Source organism: Rasamsonia emersonii (genome assembly GCF_000968595.1).
Source record: "Rasamsonia emersonii CBS 393.64 chromosome Unknown ctg1118621760090, whole genome shotgun sequence".
Classification (NCBI taxonomy): domain Eukaryota; kingdom Fungi; phylum Ascomycota; class Eurotiomycetes; order Eurotiales; family Trichocomaceae; genus Rasamsonia; species Rasamsonia emersonii.
In genome coordinates this window covers 47,752-64,172 of record NW_013563197.1, presented here as the reverse complement: position 1 = coordinate 64,172, position 16,421 = coordinate 47,752, and the positions used below count along the sequence as shown (strand labels likewise).

Genomic DNA, 16,421 nt, shown 5'->3' with positions numbered 1-16,421 from the left:
TAATAATGACAGACGACAGTATCGTCCCTGCTATGTCCTCACTGTCTGGTTCTCTGCGGGGATGCACGGACGTGTGGAGAAAAGCCGGGGCCCCAGAATCTTCCAAATTCGGCAGTTCGATGCAGGCACGTGCCGGGTGCAGTGGAGCAGTGTCGAAGCATGGTTAAAAGAGTCGCAATGGCCGTGTGCCTTTACTCGTGGGTGGCAGATGAACAGATGTTGCAGGGAGCGACGTCTGATTTGGCTGTTCTGCCATGTGGCAGCTGTCTTACTAGCTAATTAACTAACATAATTAGTCGTATATGTCAACTGGGAACAGCGTTTCCAAGGGACTGGGTCGTCCTGCAGCCTTACGTCTGCCAGATGCTTTGAATTTAGCCGGAATCTATCCGTCTATCTATCTGCTATCTATGCCAATCGACTAGCCTCGGCATGCTTGGACAGAATCTCATTCAGTTCCGTGCGCTGCACGCACTGCTCAAACGCAAAGCTTCTCGCCAGTTCGTCCAATTCTTCCATGCTCTTGTCCCGGAACAACTCGGCGAATTCCTTCTGAAAGCTCTCCGCCAGGAACGTCTGCAGCACTGCCCGTTCGATGTGGCGTCTGGTGTCCCACGTACTGGGGTACGTGTTCTTGGCCGTTGGGCTGACCCGGTCAATCCACTCTACCAGTGGCCCAATAAGGGCGTCGATCTCCTGCGAGGGGTATTGCCCCCACGCGTCGAGCTGAAGAGCCTTTTTCTTCTCGAGAAACGGCGCGAGCAGCTTGTTCCACGGCGATGACGGCGAGGTATGCAGCATCCCCTGCAGCCCGATGTCCTTGTAGAGCCAGATACTCCACGGAATCTCGTACTTGTCATACAGACGCAACTGCGCGTTGAGCAGCTCATACCGCTGCCGATTGATGGCGTCTGCATCCTCCTCGTATTGCGGGTTGGCATAGACCGGTCCAAACTCTCCGTTCCAGATGGGCGCGTTGCGAGAGAGGTGGAACTCGGCTTTGCGCAGGAACTGCCTCTCCAGACGCTCCAGCTGCTCTTGAGATCCCGTGAATTGCTCCGGGCCTGGAAATCCGAGCCGACTGTAGTCGTGGAGAGAGTACACCGCGTTGGGCAAGATGGGGTACTGGTCGAAGCCCTTCCATTCCGCGGCGAAGGTGTTCCCGTCCAGAAACAAGATATGGTCCGGGTCGATCTCGCGGATCGCCTTTTCCAGGCGCACGTAGAACGCCGGCAGGCGGACGTGCTGAGGGTCGCACGGCTCGTTGATCAGGTTGTAGCCGGCAATCCAAGTGTTGGATTTGTACCGTGCCGCGATTTGCTGCCACAGCCAGACAGTGCGGTCTTGATGGTCGCGATGATCCCAGAAGGACGCGTGGGAGGTGAGGTTGTCCGCATGCCAGCCCGGAGACTGACCGCCAGGCAAGGTATGCATATCGAGGATGGTGTAGATCTGGTATTTTGCACACTAGACACGAAAATAAATAATCAGACAGCTGCACAGAGAACGGGCTTGCAAACATATGTTATGTACCAGGTCAACGACTCTGTCCAGATGCTTGAAGCCTTCCTCTTTCAGCACGCGAGGGTTCATGTCGTCCTCAAAGTGACGATAGTTGAACGGCAGCCGCAGGCAGTTGATACCAAGGCTCTTGCAGAATTGAGCATCTTTTTCCGTGAAGAAGTACTCGAGAAACTTGTCGAAGAAATAGTCATATTTCTCCTTGCCCAAGACGGCGAGCATGGCCGCGCGATGGGTCGATTCGTGGCCGGGAAAGCCAGTGATGAAATTCTCCATGCTGGCAGTTGAGGTTAGACATGCTATACCATAGTTATTACAACTGCAAGATATTTTGCTCACTCACTTCATCCAGCCTCCCAGGGCAGTACCCCTCAAGAGGACTGGCGTGCCATTGGCATCGACAATCTTGGTGCCGCTGACGCGAAGGAAGCCGGTTGCCATGTTGTTCAGCTAGGTCGACAAGCTGAGAATGCCGTGTGCTTGCTGGTCCTTAGATTCGGGCACCTCTGCTCCATAAATACACCTCATCCTTGCAGTTTCAATCGAAGGGCAAGAAATACCCCGCCAAAGCCCGAAGTCCGGATGTGAAGCTTGAAGCCATCAATTCAGCCTGAATTGGTCTTGGCCAGTTAATATGGCGGGGCGGCCGAGAGGAGCGGGGGTTCTAGAAAGGTTCATTTTAATTCAATTACTTTTTCCGTAAATAAGACCAGCTATTCCTGATCAATTTGTTTTATACTCCTGCCAAGGCGACTAATTTATAGTTTCAGTACTTAACAAGTATATAATTTTATATCAATCATGCGATAAGGTACGTTCATGGAACCTATTCTAGTTTTAGTTTGTCAACTTGATAGCTACAAATCAGTGTATTCCTGCCGCCAGCAATCGAAATCATGACATCTGCTGACCAGTATTAGCAAGAGGTGTACAAATGGGAATTGGCAAGCATGATATATCGACAGTAGAGGTGTATGGAGACTATGAATAGAGGTACAGCTTAGGAGCCATCTGGAAGTATGTCGATAAGAAAACTACAAGAGGAATATTGCACAGAATAGGTCAGAATTATGGGTAGCAAGCCCGGCGTACGTAGAATGTCTAGATCATCAACTAATGCTTAATCCAGGTTGCACCCTCCATACTTGCTGCATAGACAGCTAGCTCTTTCCAGTGCCTTCTCCCTTGCAGTAGAACACAGCCCTCGGGCAATTTCCACCTGATCCCGACTAAGTGCTGAGAATTCCATATCCAACACTCAGGCCACCAACCTCATTCACATTGCCAAGGCCCCAGCATTCTTCCATAGCTTTCCGATCACGAAAGTGGATGATCATAAAGCCAAAGACCAGTACATACATGCCCACAGAACCCGGGAAGAACGCCAGAATCCGATAGACGACCTCTGGGGCGAGGACACTACGGCAGTTGATGGGCTGGGGAAATGGATCCTCGCGGATTGGCGCCCCTGTCTGCCTAGGCTGCATTTCGAAGAGTGGCGAACGAAGGATTTCTCGACCGGCTGCGTGTGTATCAAGGACGTCGTAAGCGTTGCTGGTCGGCACCACCCAGACCAGTCGGCCGTCATGTTCATGGACATAGACCGTTTCGCGAGCTTGGAGGGCTGGGTGCACCGATCGAACCAGAACTTCATCTTCTTCGGTCATCGACTCCATGAAACGGACTTGAACGCGGGTGGAGAGACTGTCGAGCGATTCGTCGCCTACAGTCGTCAGCAAGAAAATATACAATGAAGATGAGATATACACATACGCTTAATTTCGCGCATGCTGGCCGGTAGTCGAGTCTGTGTCCACAGAAGGGCACAGCAAGGCTTCTTTCACTTGTTGAAGGTCTTCGCTCTGGTTTCTTTTGGAGTCAACTGGCAGTGACGGAAGAATGAAAAGGAGAAACGAAGAGGCAGTTGAGAAAGACAGGACGAGTGGATAAACATATCAGATGAGCGGGCACGACTAATTCGCTCAGTGGTCCGGGAGTTTCATCACTGGGAGATTAAAGTGACTGTCTAGTCGCACGATGAGTCCCTGGTTAGAAGCTGCCTATCTAGATAGGTATCTTAGACAACGATGTGAAGATGATATATGGTGTTAGGCACCACCATGCATTCTGATTCACCATATAGTAATGGGCTTATAACAACTAAGCATAATCTTCACTCTTCTTCCTTTCTCCTAATGAAACCCTTTCTGACTATTCACATAAATCTACAGCCGTATAGCAACCTATACGTAGATAATAGCAGCTTGATGGGATGTGACAAGTAAAGATCTGTCTTTGAAATAGAATGAAGCTCTGCACATACTTGTCTCTCATGTACTGAATTTCTGAAAGGAGGAGCATTATTCCTTTTCTATTCTTACACTAGGTAGGAACCTAAACCAAATATATGGCGCTGAGAATAGACATAAGCCTTGCTCTCTCATGTTCTTCAGGTGAATACGACCCCATATTACTCTGTGCAGAAGTTGGCAAATCTATCTCACTTTATATGCGTTGGATTGTGGCAGTATCTCCAGAGAAATTCTCTTCCTACTAATTGAACAGCACACTTATATTACTTCTCTGGTTAAGAAAGAGTCCTGGTCTGACCGATATATATACCTAGTTCCTCCTAGAACATCTTTTCTATCTATTCTTAAGACTTAAAATAACCTTAATGGTGCCTTTACATAATAAAATACCCTTAGCTTCCTTCGGCTATAAGACATTAGGCAGATCATGTGCACCACACAGAGGGAAAAGGTTCATTTAATCAATTCCTTTCACTGTAATTTAAAACCTGCTAGCAATACCTGATCAATTTATAGATACAATTAATAATAAGCCTCAAACTTGGCCTTCATTCCTCAACGATCGAGCAAACACAGGGGCGTATCGGCGAACCGCCTCCTCTGCAGTAACGTCTGGCCCTAAGGTCCAGTAAGAGAGAACCTCTTTAAGGAGGATCGGACAATATCTCGTTGTGCCTGGATCCCGACTGCTCCTTTCCTCATTCCCTTGTCGTTGCTTCTTTGGCGAGCCTGATTTATCATCCGTGATGTCATCAAGCTGTCGCTTCTTCACCTGATCATTGGGTTGAGTTTGCCGTGTCCCTAAATCAACGGACATGTTTCCTGGAGAAGATTCCTCATCAAGGAAGTATAAGTCGCGCAGCTTCTGTAATTCCAGACGCATCTGGCTTTTCAAAGCCTTTAAACGGCCACTTCCTAGAATTGGAATGGCCCTGCGGAGACTGGCCAAAGGAGCTCCGTGCCACTCTTTAGGCTTTGACAAATATGCCATAACATCGAATGGGAGTTCATCGTGATGGAGATAGGACTTGAGAAAAACTCGAAGATATTGACCACCAATAGCATCAGGCGGAATTATTCCCTTTGCTACTTGATGTGCCTTGTACTCCTCAGCGGCAGGGGTCTCTCGATCTAGAATGGTCCCTTCTTCGGCTGCCCTTTTCCTGCGTTCTCTATCCTTGAGCTCGAATTGTATGAAATACCGTAGATCTGTTGGGACAAAAAAGAACCCTGGGTCGATAGCTAGGTCGAACTGAGAATGGCAAGTGGGACACAGAGGGATTGCGTTCATTGCCGAGACGAGCGAGAAGTTTATCAGGCCTAACTCAGCCCAGAGGCGAGCCTGCATATAATAGCAAACTGTTATGATCATTCCAATAGCAAGCCGAGAAAATAAATGCTTACCTGTGGGTCTTCCTTTGCAACAACATGGCAAATTTGAGCCGGCTCGCTACCACATGCCCAGCAATGGTCTCCAGCAATTTTCCTGACTTGTAGTTTTGTGCCAGCAGAGAAAGCATCCGACTTGATGGATTCTTGGTCTGACGAGTGAGCACTTGATGAGTCCATAGGCAAAGACTTGATACTGTGCGAGGATGTCGAGCCTGATGACTTCAGTCTCTTCTTGCGTCGTGGTGGTGTGGGGGGGAGGCGGCATTAACCGCCTGTCGTTTTTCGAATCTGTCATGTTGAGTCAATATCTTGTCAAATACTAGGTAATTTGCATGGAACTATTCACGTACAGCGCAGCAAAGTCGTGATCGACACTATGGGAACAACAAGTTGATGTTTGGAAGAAAAGGAAGGCGCCAGCAGCTGTTCGTCATCACCGCAGTTAACCCTGGGGCACTTTTCCCAAACAGGAATGCTATCCCATTTTGGGTACCTACCAACTCGAGTAAACAGACGACGTCCTGCAAGAGCACCTGCATGGCGTGAATACTCCGTGCATGTATTTGGTATTAATACTGAAGACCTGTCGCAGTCTCGAATCGTACTTGACAGACAGTAGTCAAGGATTGCAACCGTCGGATTGCGATGCGGCTGTCTTCTCTCGGACCAGGTGAAGTCGCATCGCCATGTCCCCGCGAGAGTATGACGTCCTTCCCCGCGCCAGCACACTGGCTCAACTGCCCTCCGAATATCCCACAGACGCGCAGGACCTGATCGCTCGACATCTAGAAGACGGCACCAAGCCTAAGAAGAGTCTCCTGATAGCGCTGGATGATGACCCCACCGGCACGCAGACCTGCCATGACATCATCGTGCTGACCGTCTGGGATGTGCCGACGCTGGTCGAGGAGTTCCAACGACCTGGTTCACGGGGACTCTTTATCCTGACCAATTCTCGTGCTCTGCCTCCTATCGAAGCAGAGAAGCTGATCCGCGCTGTGTGCGAGAATGTCGCCCAGGCAGCCAGGACGACTGGCCAGGGCGTGGAGATCGTGCTGCGAGGCGACAGCACCTTGCGGGGACATTTCCCGCTAGAAACAGACGTTGCGCAGTCGGTGTTTGGCGACGTCGATGCCTGGGTCCTGGCGCCGTTTTTCTTCCAGGGTGGGAGATTCACCATCAATGACGTGCACTACGTCGCAGAGGGAGAGCAGCTGGTGCCTGTTGCGAATACACCGTTCGCCAAGGATGCGACGTTTGGATATAAGAGTTCCAATCTGAGGGACTATATCATGGAAAAGGCGCCGGGGAGGTTTCGTCCCGAGCAGATATTTTCAGTTACCATCGAGGACATTCGAAGGGGTGGACCGGACAAGGTCGCTGCCAAACTGGTAGATCTTCCTCGGAGAAGCATCGTCATTGTCAATGCGGCTGCTGAGTCGGATATGCACGTTTTTGTAGCAGGATTGCTGCAGGGTATGTATCTAGATATTACCTGCTATCGTGAGTACATACATGTGCTAATTTCTTTTTGCAGCTCAATCCCAAGGCAAGCGATTTCTCTACCGAACAGGTGCCGCCTTCGTCTCGACACGCCTGGGCGTCCGGTCCAAGGCCCTGGTGACAGCGTCGGAGCTGAACCTGCCTGCGCCCAGACAGACCGGCGGGCTGATCATTGCTGGATCCCACGTTCCTAAGACGACTGCCCAGCTCAAAGTCCTGATAGACCGGCGTGGTCCGCATCTGGCCGTTCTCGAGCTCAATGTCGAAGAACTGATCTCGTCCAAAGAAAACGCCGCTGCGGCAGTGGCAAGAATTGTCCAGGAGGCAGAACGCCAGCTGCGGTCAGGGAAAGATACGCTCGTGATGACAAGCCGGAAACTCATTACGGGAGACGACGAGCTGTCGTCGCTGGCCATTGGGACGAAGGTGGCTGAGGCGCTAGTCAGCGTGCTACAGGGGAATTCAAGAACGGCCGAGATATATCATCACGAAGGTATCCCCTTTCAAACTCCTTGCTTTCATATTCGTTCAACCACCCATCAGTTGACGCAGAATTCAGCAATTGCTAATTGACGAATTCACAGGGCGGAATCACCTCCTCCGACGCAGCCACCAAAGGACTCAACATCAAACGCGCCCTGGTCGTCGGGCAGGCCGCGCCGGGCATTCCTCTCTGGCGCTGCGACGAGTCGACGAGTCGACATGTTGGGGTGCCGTATGTCGTGTTTCCAGGGAATGTGGGTGGAGAGAGCACGCTGTGTGAGGTGGTCGAGGCATGGAGTTAGCTGATAATAAACGAGCGGAGCGAGTGATAGAAGAAGAATAATAATGAAGAATAAGGAATAATCAAATCAAGTAATCATAAATCACAAAAGGAACAAAGAGAAGAAGCCAGTAGGGTAATAACAGAGATTATCCAACATACATTACAATATATGATCCAATATAAGAGACCCTGCCTACATCACTGCTCCAAATAATAAGGCAGATCTCGCAAAGGGGAGGCATGAGTATGACATCGTCCAGGGAGTGAAGATGGGGAGGAGGAGCGATATCGATGTGGAGGCTGTCCTTGCAGAGGACAGGAAGCGGATGAGAGTGTGGAGCTGAGGGGGAGTGCGGTGAAGTAGAAGAAAAATAAAAGGAGAGAGAGAGGAGGAGAGAATGAAAGCCGAAGTACTTTACTCAGAGACAGTACAGAAACAGTCTAGAAAGGAAATAAAACACCTGATAAGTACATACTTGTATCTTGTTCGTTCTACCTTACAGATACATCTATCTGAAAAATGAAAATTCCATTGTAGTAATAGCCTGCCACCCAAATCAACTTATTTTAAAATAAATATTTTACAGGGTATCTATCCATCGAACGAGGATGAGTCTTCACTTCCTGCTCTTTAAAAACGCCGCGATCTGCTCATGCCTCGTGACGAAAAACATCCTCTTGCGGTCCGACTTCCAGACCAGCACGCCAATCTCCTCTGCATACCGGCACGGCGCCTCGTACTCGGCCAGGCTGACGAAATCCTTGAACAGGAATCCCGGCGTCGCCTTGATCCGGTCCCGCTCCAGCTGCCACAGCCGGATCTGGTCGACCACCGTCGGTGGGAGGACCGAGGGCGGCATGCCCGTCATGTTCGAGGTCGACTTGCTCGCGTTGTACTTGCGCATCTGCGGATGGGCGTGCGTCGACAGGTACGAGATGATCTGGTCGGCCGTGATGCCCATCTCGATGGCGCGGCGGATCGACTGCCGCGTGATTTTCCCCGTGATCAAGTTCGGGAAGCGGTATTTCAGCGTGGTGAACAGTGCGATGAGAGAAATCTGCAGGGGCGACGACGTGTACGCGTACAAGCGGTAGTTGGTCTCCACGATGATGAACCCCGACCCCGGCTCGGTGGATGCACTCGATTGGGCAGAGAGCGTGCTGGTCAAAGTATTGCTGAGTGCGCTCGAATCAGACGTGAGCGTCGTTGCCAGTCGAGTCGGATAGAAGCGTGTCGCTTCGGAAATGGGAGAGTGCTGGTAGACAATCCCAAAGTCGGTCAGATCGGTCAGCGTGCGCAGCTGGGTCGGCGTCAGGTGTCGCTTCTCATACGACTGGCCCAGTTCGAGACTGCTCAGCAGAAAGATGAACGACAGCACTTCCACACTGTCCATGCCGATCGCTTCGGCGCTTTCGACATACAGGATGAGAATCTGCCAGACCTGGGTGTTGACGTCCTGCAGCACGAAAGCGAACCCGTCTTGGGTGATGTTGACTTGGCGGTCGTGGATTTCAACCAGATGGCCGGCCTGCAGCAGCTGTTTGACGCCCTTGCTGAGGCTGACGGGCTGTTGGACGCCAATGCTGCTGGTCCCAACCATATACCCCAGCACACCCTCCCACTGTCGTCTTGCGTACTCATCGAGATCGGCGACCGAGACGGGATTTGGGTCTGGCGTCAGACAGGGCTCTCCAAACGAGTAGTTGTCCTCGCCTCCGGTGAGAGCCTGACGCAGCGACGAGGCGAACGGATTGGTCACCATGTACGCGCGGACCTGATCGGAGGTCATTGTATTGGAAAGGATATGTAGCCGTCCCAGGATCGAAAGCGCATAGTCTCGTTCTCTGCGAATAGTCAGACTCTGCCGTAGATACGACTTCTATCGTGCTCACTTCTTGCTTTCAGGTTTGATCCACGCCTCCAGGTCCGCCGCGGGAACGGGATCTTTCATGTAGAGCAGGGCCATGACGAAGCATTTTGCTGTGCCGGTCAGCACTGCCTCAAAATAGAACGGAGGTACCACTCACCCAGATCAGGCAGCATGCGCCTGAAGATGGCGAGAGCAGCGGACGGCTGCCGGTACAGCTTGTTGAAGGTCGTGCCCGGCAGCTGTTCCAGGTAGTCGAACGGACGAGTGGACGCGGACATTGTGCCTGGGCTCAGGCTGTCCGCGCGCAGTCGGATCAGTGCTCTATCATGTCGTCACTGCAGAGGCTGGGAGCGCAGCGGCAGCCTGGAGCAGCAACCTGAGCAGTTCCTATCGGAGTAAGCTGAAGTCTTACTTTGTTAGCGCGCGAGATTAGCTTCGCTGATCACGGCGGAGGCTCCGGCGGGCGACGCGGCCACAAGCGCAACAACATTTCGCCGATATCATCTGCCGAGGATATCGAGCAGTGAGAGCATCTCATCAGTCAAGAACTGCCCTTGCAATCTTCCAGAATGACTGCGTTGAGATTCGTGAAATCCGTAAGTAAATATTCTTATAAATAAATGCGAAAATACACTCCACGAAGCATGCAATTGACTGCTATCCAGGTATGGGAGTCCTTCCGGACTACGTCCGGGCTGGAGCCACGGTATGTCGGGTCTTTCATGGGAATCATTTGGAGTATTAGATGTGTTGACTGAATTTCGTGCGACGAAATAGGCTCCTTGACAATGTTAGTGAATATTCCTCGTTATTTTTTATTTATATATGTGTATATTGAACGTAATGTATGCTGACATATACTAAGCTCCGCGTGACGGCTGCGAGGCCTGGAGTCGTCAACTTTGAGCTGGATATCAAGAAGGAGCATACGGTGAGTAGCCATTATATCGTTGATTGCAGCTCTTCTTTTTCATCTTTATTTTTACTTGTCTTTTCGTTCAATTTCAATTCATCTATTATAACTATTACCTGTCCTACCTCAATAATGAGACGTCTTGTTAATTCCCAGATTTATTTATGATTTACTATTTTATTCAATTACATTGCACAATTTATTTATTTCGCATAAGAACTCCCATACTGACCTCCTACAGAACAGACTGGGCATCCTGCACGGAGGCACCATTGCCAGCATGGGTATGTCATGTGATGTCATATCTCATAAATATCAGCGTATAGAAACGTTCCTAACAGCTGTCCAGTTGACCTTGGAGGCTCTCTTGCCGTCGCATCCCGTGGTCTTTTTGCCACAGGCGTCTCGACGGATCTTAACGGTATGCCCCAGCAGAGAGATCATTGGCTGGCAGCCCTAATTGCATGAGTAGTGACCTATCTGAGTTCTGGGGGAAAGATCGGCGATAAGATCTTTGCGGTATGTTTTCCGCCTACCTTCTGCCATAATGCAGCAAGCATGCTGATATCCCGTCATAGGAGGTTGTATGCGACAAGTGTAAGTTCAGACAAAATACGACGAATTTTCCATCATTTCAATTCCCAGACTGTCCCATCAAGTGCCCAACAAGCACGGGCAAGATAACTGGAGTCGTACATACATGATCTCTGACAATCCTCTTTTGCTTCGCAGTCGGCAAAAACCTCGCCTACACGTCTATCAAATTCTACAACGACAAGAACGAGATCGTCGCCCGAGGCAGTCACACGAAGTGAGCAATAACAGAAACCCTTGTCCCCTTTTGCGTATTTCTGACGGAGTCCAGGTACATTGCCCTCGCCTTTCGAGACCCACAGAACATCGTCGAGGAGCTGAAGCCGGCATCAGAATCGAACGGGACTTCGAGCGGGTCCTCTTAAGAAGTTAGATTAGACATAGAAATGAAAAGACAAGAAAAAAAAACAGACCACGTTCCCACCAAATAAGTACAAATGCCTTTATTCATCCATCCATCCATCCATCCATTCATTCATTCGTACATGCGTACAGTACAGTACATACATACATAGAGGGTATGATACAACGACAACAACAACAACTAATCTTTCTAGCAACCACCCACACAATCACAAGAATAATGACAATGACAATGATAATGATAATAACCAGTTAGTTACCACTGCTAGACTTTTTTTTTTCTCGTCTTATCTTATTTTCAAAAACGAACACCAGAATCGGAATCTGAATCAGAAAGCTGTAACACTCTCTGCTGTGCAGTCCTACCCCCCTCTCCAACCAAGTTGCGCCGTATGGGAAATAAAAAAAAAGGAAAAGAAAAGAAAAGAAAAAGAAAAATGCCAGTTGCTCAAGAGGGAAAAGGAAAAAAATTTTTTTGTTTTTGCCCCGCTGAATTCATTCACAAAATGATACATAGATAATATATTTAGTTTGACCGTGTTAACGGTCCAGCACCTCTTCGTCATCTTCTTCGCCCGCTCCTAGCATCACTTCGTCCTCATCGACGACCGGTTCTTCACCATTCGTAGTGGCGTCGACCTCTGTAATGGTCGTCATCTCCTCGCCTAGTGATTTGATCTTCGCTTCCGTCATCTCGTAGACGTACTGCCCCAGGTGCTCGACGCCTTCCATCGGCGTGCCCTCGACCTCCTCCGTCAGGGACCGCGATGTGGGGAACATCTCCCCCGGAACGAGCATGAGCTTGTCGGGCCGCTGGCCGAGGAGATCAAAGGCGGGCTTGAGCTCGAAACATGACTCGAAGACCTCGCGCCGTCCGAGGATGTACAGCCCGAGTCGTGCACGCGACAGTGCTACCGTCAGACGACGGACGTCCCGGAGATACCCGACTGTCCGTGTTCGCACGAGCGAGAGAATGACATCTACAAAGTCCCTGTTAGTAAAAAAAACCACTGCTGAAGACGTCGGCGTGCTTACAGTCATTCTGTTCGCCCTGGTATTTGTCCACGGTCGTCACGATCTTAGGCAGCCCGAACAACGCGTTCTTGGCGCAGCGGTGGTTCAGAACATCTTTTATCAAGGCCTTCTGTCCTGCGTACGTCGTAAGGATCGATATCTTTGATGCCGGATAGCCGAGCAGCCGCATGTACTGGTAGATCGCCACCGCATATTCCGCTTCACCAAGGTTCTGGATGAAATGAGGTGACGGTTCTCTTTCACCCACCCCCTGGTAATCAGGAACATTGATGAACTGGTAGTCGAACTGGAAACCCGCGTTGGCGATCTTGAATTGCGGGTCCTCCTCAACAATAGGGAGGTGCCCAAGCTGGGGATACCGCCACTGGAACAGTTCCGCAATGCTGGGCCGCGCTCGCCCTTGCAGGTCGAGAGTGATTGTTGGCACACCCAGCCTCACTAACCGGAGGAACAGACTCTGTTCAAAATTGGCATACTGCCGGAACGCGAGGTTCTGTATGATGGGAGAATTTTGGAAATGATCTCCGCACAGAACGACCCGCTTCAACGGTAGCTCCCCGTTCTGCATGTTTTGCAGAGCGCAAGGTATGAACGTTTCGATCTCCGTGATCTGGGCGGCCTCCTCCATCACCACGTTATCGTAATGGAAGCCAAGATCGGCAATCTCCTGCCGCCGCATCGCCGCATGCGTAGATGTCATGGCGATTATCCGAGCCTCCTTGATGAGGAGGTAGTTTGCCCGGTCCCGCGGCTGCCGTAGAATCTCGAAAGGTCGAATGTCCTCCAGCTCAGAGAATATCCTATCAAGGTGTCGTTGGCAACCGGCTGCAGCATCCAGCAGCTCCTCCTTGGAGGCGTCGGGCTCAAAAACATGGCGCGGTGCGTTGGAAAAGTAGGCATGGAATGGGAAGGCTTTGATGATGTCGTCGTTGGAAGCGTCGGGCGAACGTGCCTTGTCCCAGAATTTCGTCCAGGCCGGCTGGATATAGACAGAATTGAAGTATCCTGCAGTCTCACAGGAATTCCCGTGTGCTCCTTGTGCCCCAATCGAAGCGGCTAGCCGATTTACTTCGGCCAGTAAATGGGTGCGATTTTCAAGGAACGACTCGACCCGTCCATATTTGCTATAGCTGGATTCCGTCTCTAATTCCTCTTCACCGTGACCAAGTCGTAGAAGATGGCGCTCGTCAATGTCAAGGGCGACAATTTTCTGGAACAGCTGGTTGAGAGCCTGATTGCTGTGTGCCACAAGCAGTGTTCGCTCGTTCGGGAAGTTATGGTAAATATTGTTTATAATCTGCGTGGCCACGTCTGTCTTCCCAGTTCCAGGGGGCCCAACAATCACGGTAAGCCCAGGCTGGGTACCTGATGTGATTGCTTCCACTTGGGCAGGCGTGAAACGGATGGTATTGACCTTAGGAGCATCAACCGGATAAGGCCCAGGATTAGGGGGTTTGTAAGTCGATACGTGGATCGACCCAGGTTCGCTTTGTGCATCCACCTGGCCACGACGTCGCTTTTTCGACTGGTTTGCTGTACTCGTCTTAGGAACCTCGTCTACAGTTTCCAACACGTATGGGGGCCCAAAGCTGGAGCTCGCATTGCCCGAGGGCTCTATCGTCTTTCCAGGGAAACTCTCCACCAAATGTTGCCAGTCCAAGAAAGTGTCTCGGAAATCGATGGATTTGACCCGATTCGGCAATTCTGTATATCGCGCACTGGCAGGATCTCCATATCCGAGGAAGATCTCCTGAAGCCAGGACGGAAGTGCAATATCGGTGGTGATTAGCTTCTGCATCGTCTCGAGTACCGGTTTAAAGTTGTTCTCCCTCCCCTTCCTCCTCACGATCACATTGATCAAGGGGTAGATATCCTGCTTCCCTTTCGACACTCTGTCGGTGTCGGCTTTGAAGGCTGCAGCATCCAGGTTCACGAGTAACCTCCTGATGCGCGGTTTGCGAGCGTAACTATTCTCCTGGCCGGGCTGTGGTTCACGAAGAACGCGGCCGTTTTCATCGAGAACTTGCACAATTTCAGCAGTTCGAATATGGCTTATGACTGGCACATTAGCTGCATTATTCCCTGCACTCGTGCTGAGTGATGTTGACGAGTCTCCCGAGGTGACAGCAAGCAGAAAGACAACATCGTCTGGTCGTAACTCCTCCCACTCTCTTAGTACATTCTCGGTCAGACGTCCCACTTCCAGGATGATCTCAGCCCGAACAAATGCCGGTTTCGTTGATCCGACCTTGGGTGGAGCAACTTCAATGATTGCCGGCTTGGAGATGGGAATACCCATCCGAGAGAACCCTTCAAAGATTATGTCCTTGCCCCCCTTGCCTGAGCGTGGCTGCATCCGTTTCACAACCGCCTCGAGATCCTTGCGGATTTCGAAGAACGCCTCAGAGCGATACAGCAGAAACGAACGCCAAAGGAAGTCACCCAGACTCAAATACTGAAGATTGAGCTTGGGTATGGCGAGCGGCCTCGATCCATCATATGTCTCGTTTCGCAACAGAGCAGGCTCATAGAGATTTTCTTCCGTCGGTACGATACTCAAGCTGGCAGCAGACTCCTGGAATGACGGCTTCCGTTCAAAGTGCGAAACAAGAATTTCGAGGTATAGATTCCTGTCGGGTACCACCTGCGCTTGTTTCGGGTAACTGGTCCTGAAGCCAAGGCGGGTACAGAGGTCCTGGAGTTCAGAGTCATCCAAAGCCGATAGATTAGCTTCCAGGTCCGCGCGCTGTTCAATGGCACCGTAATTCGAAAGTGCTAGAATAGTCAACTTGTCCTTGAAGTGTTTGATGGCAATCCTCTGCAGCTGACCTAGTTGCTGGCAATGAATGTCATAAGCAGCCTGGGAAGAGAGAGGCTCGCCTGTATAGTCGTCAATGGCAAAGTTGACAAAATGTCGCAGCAACGAGTAAAAATCACGTATCAGGACATTGTTCGGGAGATTGTAGAGTCGCGAAAGCCGGAGTATGGGAAGAATGTTCAGATCCTTGAGAAGAGTATTGACATAGCGCCTCGTTGGAAGTTGGCTATCTAGGTCAACCAGCAATTCCAGGAACCTTTCGCAATATCGCACGTTCTCCGCCTGATTCTTCTCCGGACCGTTCAATCTCTGTATGAAATCAAGCAACATGGTATAAAGCCACGACCGCTCGAAACGGATCTTTGCCTTAGTCGACTCATCAGCTGCCTCGTACCGCTTCGCAGCCGCCCTCCACGCTTTCTTCAATATCGCTGCTCTTTCAAGAATTCGTTCTCTGGCCTCGTCGCTGGACAGATTATGCCATATTGAAATTGAAACCAGAGGCGCGCATTCTTTCCTGATCAGGTTATTCTCTAGTGACTGAAAGCCACTGATGATAAACGACAAAAGCGACAATCGCGAGAATGTCGAAAGCGACTGGTCTAGGCTCATAGAGAGGATACGATGGAAAAGAGTGGAAAAATCGTCTGGACGGTCGCTGAAGTGCTCTGGCATCTCAGTCAGCAATTTCCGGCCACAAACAGAGACGCCCTTCGATACTAACCCCATATTGGTAGATGCTCGCGTTGCTTGACGCCAACAATCACGGTAATCAGCAAGACATGGTAGTTCGACGAGTCCTCCGTGTATGTCGGCCACAGAAACCTGAATCCAGTCAGCTTGCAGGCAGAGCGATGTCGCACCAAGAGGGGACCAACTTCTCCAGGATATTCAGATTCTCCAGCGTCAAAAGAGAGCGAAGAGAGAACCCCTCTGCCTCCAGCGGATCCCAGATCTCCTTCTTGATGACATCCTGTTTAACCTTGCGGACCTGGGTTTCCTTGAGCCAATGAGTCCTGGCAAGGTTTACCCAGCGATTGTCCCCCTGGAGATCGGACACGGTGGGCCTGGTTTCGAGACTCTGCGCCATGGCAGGAGGTATCTCTAGTCCCATTCCTTGGGGTGGGAGACTTACATGCGATCGATGTCCGAGCGAGAGTCTGCCCGAAGATCGCGAAAACGTCCCGACGCGCTTAGCGCTAGCGCCTATCCCGCTTAGGTCCAGCAGAGCCGCATCCATGGCGCCGATTGGTGCAGAGCGAACCAGTGAACATGCTCTATTGACCAGCTGCTTTGTCGCCTCTTTCTCGCGATTCCATCTCCCTGCAACCGC

General features: G+C 50.8%; 7 protein-coding genes across 7 annotated transcripts; 2 read left to right on the top strand and 5 right to left on the bottom strand.

Annotated features, from left to right (window-relative positions):
- Nucleotides 1-408: 408 nt before the first annotated feature.
- On the bottom strand, nt 409-1,962 carry T310_3917 (Glucanase; the record flags this gene model as incomplete). Its single annotated transcript, XM_013473185.1, has 3 exons — nt 409-1,467; nt 1,534-1,798; nt 1,865-1,962. 3 exons carry the CDS (start codon nt 1,960-1,962, stop codon nt 409-411), a joined length of 1,422 nt encoding a protein of 473 aa, XP_013328639.1.
- A 672-nt stretch (nt 1,963-2,634) lies between these two features.
- T310_3916 (uncharacterized protein) lies at nt 2,635-3,310 on the bottom strand (the record flags this gene model as incomplete). Its single annotated transcript, XM_013473184.1, has 3 exons — nt 2,635-2,740; nt 2,881-3,244; nt 3,295-3,310. 3 exons carry the CDS (start codon nt 3,308-3,310, stop codon nt 2,635-2,637), a joined length of 486 nt encoding a protein of 161 aa, XP_013328638.1.
- Nucleotides 3,311-4,368: 1,058 nt separating this feature from the next.
- On the bottom strand, nt 4,369-5,402 carry T310_3915 (uncharacterized protein; the record flags this gene model as incomplete). The annotated part of the gene is made up of 2 exons (XM_013473183.1): nt 4,369-5,175; nt 5,238-5,402. The coding sequence occupies 2 exons, from the start codon at nt 5,400-5,402 to the stop codon at nt 4,369-4,371; spliced, it is 972 nt and encodes a 323-aa protein (XP_013328637.1).
- A 509-nt stretch (nt 5,403-5,911) lies between these two features.
- Nucleotides 5,912-7,838, top strand: T310_3914 (putative dehydrogenase; the record flags this gene model as incomplete). The annotated part of the gene is made up of 4 exons (XM_013473182.1): nt 5,912-6,701; nt 6,763-7,169; nt 7,313-7,443; nt 7,679-7,838. 4 exons carry the CDS (start codon nt 5,912-5,914, stop codon nt 7,836-7,838), a joined length of 1,488 nt encoding a protein of 495 aa, XP_013328636.1.
- Nucleotides 7,839-8,111: 273 nt separating this feature from the next.
- On the bottom strand, nt 8,112-9,461 carry T310_3913 (TFIIH and nucleotide excision repair factor 3 complexes subunit (Tfb2); the record flags this gene model as incomplete). The annotated part of the gene is made up of 2 exons (XM_013473181.1): nt 8,112-9,339; nt 9,388-9,461. The coding sequence occupies 2 exons, from the start codon at nt 9,459-9,461 to the stop codon at nt 8,112-8,114; spliced, it is 1,302 nt and encodes a 433-aa protein (XP_013328635.1).
- A 473-nt stretch (nt 9,462-9,934) lies between these two features.
- On the top strand, nt 9,935-11,237 carry T310_3912 (uncharacterized protein; the record flags this gene model as incomplete). Its single annotated transcript, XM_013473180.1, has 9 exons — nt 9,935-9,961; nt 10,009-10,071; nt 10,231-10,296; nt 10,520-10,562; nt 10,628-10,699; nt 10,751-10,797; nt 10,857-10,875; nt 11,011-11,089; nt 11,144-11,237. The coding sequence occupies 9 exons, from the start codon at nt 9,935-9,937 to the stop codon at nt 11,235-11,237; spliced, it is 510 nt and encodes a 169-aa protein (XP_013328634.1).
- Nucleotides 11,238-11,775: 538 nt separating this feature from the next.
- T310_3911 (DEAD helicases superfamily protein (Aquarius)) lies at nt 11,776-16,328 on the bottom strand (the record flags this gene model as incomplete). The annotated part of the gene is made up of 4 exons (XM_013473179.1): nt 11,776-12,215; nt 12,271-15,756; nt 15,813-15,913; nt 15,952-16,328. The coding sequence occupies 4 exons, from the start codon at nt 16,326-16,328 to the stop codon at nt 11,776-11,778; spliced, it is 4,404 nt and encodes a 1,467-aa protein (XP_013328633.1).
- Nucleotides 16,329-16,421: the final 93 nt, after the last annotated feature.